Source organism: Cornus florida, unplaced genomic scaffold (assembly GCF_030987335.1).
Source record: "Cornus florida cultivar Cherokee Brave unplaced genomic scaffold, ASM3098733v1 CherokeeBrave_3.0.0_Hap2_Chr11, whole genome shotgun sequence".
Taxonomy (NCBI): Eukaryota; Viridiplantae; Streptophyta; class Magnoliopsida; order Cornales; family Cornaceae; genus Cornus; species Cornus florida.
In genome coordinates this window covers 133,228,478-133,235,692 of record NW_026775581.1, presented here as the reverse complement: position 1 = coordinate 133,235,692, position 7,215 = coordinate 133,228,478, and the positions used below count along the sequence as shown (strand labels likewise).

At 35.1% G+C, this 7,215-nt stretch overlaps 1 protein-coding gene across 1 annotated transcript in view; it reads left to right on the top strand.

Moving 5' to 3' along the window:
• Positions 1–7,215, top strand: part of LOC132287159 (uncharacterized) — a 35,565-nt gene continuing 28,350 nt past the window's right edge. The window contains exons 1-4 of the mRNA XM_059789679.1: positions 1–205; positions 393–576; positions 3,484–3,602; positions 7,090–7,135. Coding sequence (XP_059645662.1) covers positions 481–576; positions 3,484–3,602; positions 7,090–7,135 — 261 coding nt within the window. The 5' untranslated portion in view covers positions 1–205; positions 393–480. The remainder of the gene's footprint in view (positions 206–392; positions 577–3,483; positions 3,603–7,089; positions 7,136–7,215) is intronic.

The following is a 7,215-nucleotide window of genomic DNA, read 5'->3' as shown; positions in this document are numbered from 1 at the left end:
AATTTTGTTAAGAAAATTATAACTAAATCAAGTGAAAAAAACAAAAGAGGATTAAAAAAAAAGAAAAAAGGAAAGTGAAGAATATTTTATAAATTTAAAATGAAAAGAATATTTTAGAAATTTTCGTTCATTTTTCTCCCTCACTCCGTCGCCCCAATCAATGTCACAAGGACACATCGGCGTCTGTCACCGCTCCCTCCGCCCTGTACGGCTAAACTCCTTTTATGTTTTCCTATTCCTTTAAACTATTACTGTATATTGTATGATACATGTATGCAGAGTTATATATATATATATATGTTCCTGTAATGAACAAATGTCATTATTATACATGCAGAGCCCTAATTACTGTGAACTATGGGACTAATTTTTAATATGTCTGAAATTATTAGTCCTACTTAATTGGGATCACGATCACGATCACGATCAGGAGCCAAGTGAATACGTTGGGTTGAAGTCGAAGTGTGAAGCGGCAAAGAAATGAAGGCGGGGGGCGCCGCGAAGCTGATAGTGGATGCGCTGCTGCAACGCTTCCTTCCTCTTGCAAGGCGACGCATCGAAACTGCCCAAGCACAGGTAAGTTCATCCTCTTCCTTCGTGCCAACTGTAAATTGTATTGAGCTTTGTCACTGGATTTGATTCGGAAATATAGCTATGCTAAATCAGACAATATTGCTTTTAGTTTGAAACTTTTCTTATGGGGTTTGTTTGGTCAAAGGTAGAATTTACTTTCAATTATAAATTTAGGTAAGTAGAAAGAAACTCAAGCAATTGAATTGTAATTTCAAGTGCCCAGTTCGGCAAAAACAATAGCAGCTTGATTGAGTTAAACTCATATTTCATGAAACATTTGTTTTGATTGCTAAAACCAATCCACTAAAGGTGCCAAGAGAGTGCCAACATTGCATTTCAATTTGCGAAAGGTGAATTGCATTGAGAAGAACAGATTATTTTGAAATCTCTGATCATTCAACGTAGTCGGCCAAAGAACTTCTCAATAGTACTCCTGGATGTATAACTTACAATCACCATTCAATATGTTCAAACAACGGCATATTCAGGATCAAACACCTATTTTACATGATTAACTATATGTATGTATATATATGAAAACGGAAACCATCATTTTTATTAAGTTTGTTCTCGATCAATGTTTTCATGTGTTGGAACTACGTAACCTTCTTGACGGGGATTAGTGGTTAAATGGCTGTGGAAGTATTTAGTAGGGCAAATAGTTTGTAGAGGAGAGCAGTGGAGAGAAAATAGATTGTTGGGAGGGGAATTTGTGATTTTCACAGATTACCATCTTGTATGGAGTGGGTTAATGGAAGACCATAAGCTTGAGATGGCTGGATCTCTAGAAGGTTGTGGCTGTAATGAACAATGGTTAAATTCTGGCATGGACTGGTTGAGGGAGGATTTTATCGGGAGGATCGTTCTGGATCTTTATTGGATTGAACACTCGAGCAATTACGTCAGGGTGGCTAGGTTCTGTAAGTAAATATGAGTTTTTTTCTTATCAGTAATTTGCCTTGGAAAGGTTATATGGTGGTCAGAAGTGCTGCCCAAGGAGGCATTTTTTGGGTGGATGATGATACTTGGAAAGTTGTCAACAAATTGACAACCTATTGAATTGGCGTCTCTTCATAACTAACAAAGAGACGGTGGATAATTTGTTTTAATCTATTGTCTGTTTGCCAGGGAGATGATTTTCTTTGTGGTTTGGGTTTTTCTTTAGTTGAAGGGTTGTTAGAGTGAGAACTGAGAAGGAGGGCATTCCCTACCATGCAGAAAATACTGCTTTAACTGTGTAGTGTTGCGATAGATTTGGAATTAAGTAATATTCATTTAAAGGAGTGGAGTGGTGGTGATTCTGAAGTAGTTGTCAAACTTTTGGGTTGCGAAGAGATATTGATTTGTATTATTTTTTGCGGATGGGGGGCTTAGTTTATATGCAGTAGTTTGAGTCGTTGAGACGCCTGCTACTCATAAAACATATTAAACTTTACCAAAGTGCCTCTAGCCCAATGGTATAACCTCCCCATCCTCAAAGAGGAGGGGAGGGGTTCGAGTGTGGGTGTGGGCAAAGTGTGTGTGAGTACTTATCTGGTAAATATATATATATATATATATAATGAACTTTGATTGAATTTGGTTTGCCCAAGTACACTATATAAATTAAAGATATTTGGAGAACACATGGAAACCAGATAAAACTCGAGGAAAGCCAATTGATAAAGCATATATATATATTTTTAATGCAATAATCATAAAAGGCACTCAAAAGGGGAGCGCTTCCAAGGGAATTACAAGCCGCCTACATCGACACTTCAACTTTAAGCTATCCACAAAATCCAAAAGACTATCCATAGATTTACAATTTCTCCTATTAACCCAAAAGAATAAAGAAGACAAGATATTGTATTTGAGAGACCAAATAGGAGACTCCTCCCCATCAAAGGATCTCCTATTTCTCTCATGCCACAATCCCCTCCAAAGACAGAGGAGTGGCCCTACAAGCATCTATAACTCAGCTCTTTACTATACACTCTACCTAAGCCTCTAACAAATCCAACGTAGACTCAGGAAGCACCCAAACCACACCAAAAGCAACCAATAAAATAGCCCAAATATCCCTCACCACAGGGCAGGGAAGCAGAAGGTGGTTCACAGATTCCCCCAACTTCTTACACATGCAACACTAGTTCGCCGCCACAACCTGGCGTCTCATTCTAAGGTTGTCGAGAGTGAGGATGCTTCCAAAAAGCTTATTTATCCACATTGTTCACCAAAAAGCTTGGCATACCAAAGAAGTACTCAAGATATGTTTAATGCTTGGCATAGAATCCATTTCAGGCCAAGTTTAGTAGAAATGACAACTAATATATACAGAATGTGGCACTACTCATCCTTAAGATACACAACTGGTAAGAAATGCGGGTATTTATTCGCAGAAAATACTTTTCAAAACAAGAAACAAGCTGAATAACTAAGTTGAAAGAGAAGTGACTAATGATAATCAGAATTATGAATTTGGATTGTACGATTATGTTATAACTGCAGACAAATGTTGAGAAAAAAGTCTTGAAGAATGGTTTATGGGGGTCAGTAGCTTGGTGTTGATACCCGTTGATAATAACAGCCTATTGTTGTTCACTTTTATTTATCGGGCATGATACATAGGACACAATAAGGTTTTCAACATATTGTTGAGAAAAAGTCAACAAATCCAAAGAAATTTTGCAAGAGTTAAAAATCTTTTAGTCTTAAACTATCTTTAATATAATAGTCTTGCCATGATACAGACAACACGACTGGATTCTCAAAATCAGAACGTTATGTTTGTGCCACTATTATTTTACCAACAGATTATTGACTTTAAAAAGGCATGAGAAAGTCTTTCGTGCTATCAGATGCTATTTGCTAATTATATTCGGTAACAGTTCTCCATATTTATTCTTGCTTTGTGTTGGGGAGTTACAGGATGGACAGTACCTTAGACCATCAGACCCAGCCTATGAGCAGGTACTGGATTCCTTGGCTATGGTGGCACGACACACGCCTGTACCTCTACTGGAAGCTCTTCTTAGATGGAGAGAGAGGTGGGTTACATCCATTTTGTTTTTGTTTCATTTAGTTTATCCATGAATGACTTTATAATTCTTGTTTGAAGATCAACTGTTCCTGATGCATGTGTTTTATATATGTGAATATTTATCATGACATCTTTAAAATAATCACAATGTTATGATCCATAGACACTCATCAATTATTAGCATGTTTTATACAATGGCTAGCTGTGCCTGATTCTAGTAGTGTGGCCTCTTACAAAAGTGTAAACCTCTTCTTCTCAAAGGTAAAGTCTTAATTTATTGTGCATTTTGTGATGGATCATTAACATAGTTCCGCTATTCATTTTGTGGTTGTTGATGATGCATGTGTGCCAAAGGGTAAATGCCTCTTTATAAAGGCTAGCTATGTAGTATAATCATAGACATGGAACATCAGCAAGAGCATTTGATGCAATGCAAAGTTTGTACCCTGAGACAACATATCTTTGATAAGTAGGAAACTGACACGAGAAGGATGTGGCCTCCCATATATATTACGCACCCACTTATACTACATGAGGCAAAAACAAAATTTTGATCAATTTTTATTTAATTTATTTCAACAACCTAATAACTTGGAATTGCTTTAAGAAAAAAAAAATGTAACTTGGAAGATGAAGCTCAACTAATATCATATGCATACTCCATACCACCTCCACCGCAATACTATTGCAGCATTGCTGCTCTCGTTCTATTTTTCACAACTTTGTTCTTTTCTTGTTTCAAATTTTGTCCACTACATGGCTGAGGTGCTTATCTATGATATGAATTCTTTTCAAAAAGGGCAAATTGCATAAACCCCCCTGGATATCCAATTTTTTCACAGTACACCCTTGACAAATTATTTAATCTAAAGCCCCTGGACTATCCAATTGTTGCAACATGTCCCCTATATCAAGTTAGCCGCTAGAATTTAACGCTAAAAAGTGCATCAGTTTCACGCGCCCATAAAGTAATATTATAAAGATAAAAAAGCCCCTTAATATAATTTTCTTAAAAGTTAGGTTTTCTTTAAAATGATTTACATTTTACGATTTCTTTTCCTTTTTTAATTTAAAAAAAAAAAAATTTAGGAAAGAATTGAAAATTGTTCCAAGGTATTTCATTTTCTTATATATGCATCTAATTGTTTTTTTTGTTAAAAAAAAAAAAATTACAAATATAATCCATTTAAATATATATTTTGGAAATAATTTTTAACAACACTATGCCCAATGCTTTATTTGTATTAATTTTAATATTATCATTGAAAAATAATTCTAAAAAATGACATAGTTTCGTCCATGGGTATTAAAGTCCTTTGCAAATTCCAATTCTATACCTTTTTTTTTTTTGGCATATTGCATGAAGTCCCCTAGACTTTATTTCAATGTCCGGGGTATTTTGGTACTTTCCATTCACCGTTAACAGCTCTTTGATGTTGGGGTAGTATTGCAACAATTGGATAGTTTTGAGGGATTTTAGGTCAAAGTTTTGGTCAAAGGGGATTGTGCAAAAATCAGATAGTCCATGGGGGTTTTATGCAATTTGCTCTTTTATAAATTTTATCAAGGTTGTGGCTTGCTTTCCACGTTTCCAGGAGATTTGTTGGAGCATTGTCCAGTTTGGACACGACCACAAGAAATATTCATGCTACTTTTTTTTTTTTTGAATGGAGGGTGGGGTGTGGCCCTGTGGGATGGGTTGGTAAATGCATTCCTATTTTAAAAGGACATTTTAGCGTTTGTCCCGTCAATTTTAGATGTTAGGAGTGATGGATTAGTTATATGGTCAAGCTCGAGAGAAACAAAATCGAGGACGACCTAAGAAATTGGTCCCAAATCGGGAAAGCATCCACTTGGGGCCTTGTATTACCAAGTAAGTCATTTTTGTTAATTTTAGGTCAAAATGCTGTTTGCCAGTTTCTATTATATTTTCATATGTTTTAGGAATTAAAGGTATTTTGATAATGTCGGAATTTGCTGACAATGGGAGCTAGTAGGGGTCAATGGGTATATTTTGGGTCAAGCTACGCTATTGGTTCTTTATTTTTAGATTTCAGTCGGTTTATATGACTTCTATTAGTCAAAGTCTCTAAGTTTCTAACTTACAAAAAAAAAAAAAAAAAAAAAAGCTTCTAAATGTGGTTCTATTAGAAAGAGTATGTTTTATTATTTTGTTGGATATGGAAACTGGTATGGTCAGTAGGTCGTATTTTGGGTCAAGCTATACTATTCGATCTTTATTTCTAGGCTTCAATAGGTGTGCATGAGTTCTATTAATCAAACTTTCCGTGTTTCTAAATATGAACCTATAGAAATAGGACTAGTTAAAAGTCAATATACATATCTATACATATATGCATATCTACGTGCTAATTTTAATTCAACAAAGCAAGTCTTAGAAGGAAAAAAATCAGCAATTGTGCTCTTCCGTGGATTGTGTGATGCAATTCAAAAACCGTATGCTGTTTAGGTTCTTCTTGTACTTTTATGCGTCCTTGTTTTTTCGTCCTTGTTTTTTCTGCACTTTTTAAAACTTTAAAAACCTAAAATGATATTAGAGTCGACCTATTTTTTATTTTAAAATCCTATTTCACAAGCTCCAACCTTTGTCCTTTAAACACTCAACCCAAGCACTCGAACATTACTGCATTATTCACAGGCTCACAACACAAGAAAAGTCCCAATTATCCATGTCTACTCGACATGAAACCACTTCTGATAATTTCCTGACTTTTTCCCTTGCCTCAGGCTTTGATTCATACACATGTTCAGAATTTCCTACAAAGTTATTATGCATTTCTGGTAATCAACAATCTAAAACATTTATTATCTACAAGCAAATGTACAAGTTTCTCAGACCTAAGCATTGTTTGGTTGGCCGTGGCATGTGTTTTTATATCTTTTTTTCCTGGGTGCAACAAGGAATCTGTGCTATTCAAGTTGCAAACAGCAAAGTTAATTCCAAAATTGTGCTACAAAGATTATATTCAAGTTTACAGATATTGCAGATAATGCCTTATTTGGTCTCTGTCATCCCTATTGTTGTGGACAAATGGCAAGGAACTTCTATTCAAAAGTATTTTTATTTTTCCTTTAGTAATAAAATGGAAGCTAGAAATTAGTCAGTTTAAGTTACAATCAAATGTTGTTTTGGAAATGAAATTTTTAGAAATAGCAGACAAATTAATGTCTTATTGGTCAGATCAACTGCATAAAATACAGTCCTGTGCTTAAGTTTTGTTTGCGGTGACTCTGAAGAAATATTAGAGGGGATTTAATTGTGGAACTTTCATGCACTTTTTTATTTATTTTTTATTATGATCATCTCATGAATTTATTAATCGAATATCAAGAATTATTTACTTTTTTATTTGCACGTAAGAGATTTTACATAAGAAAGGGCAGAAACATACCCATATTATATCACAGCAGCCGTCATCGTTAAATTGAGTTGGTGCTTTTCAATTATATGGTGCTTCTGGTTTTTGTTGCAGTGAGTCCCCAAAGGGTGCAAATGACGCATCTACCTTCCAGAGAAAGGTTTGTGACACATTGATTTTTTATTTTTTCTCTCTCTCTCTCTCTCAATCTTATTCCTGTTAGCAAACTCAATGGTTTCT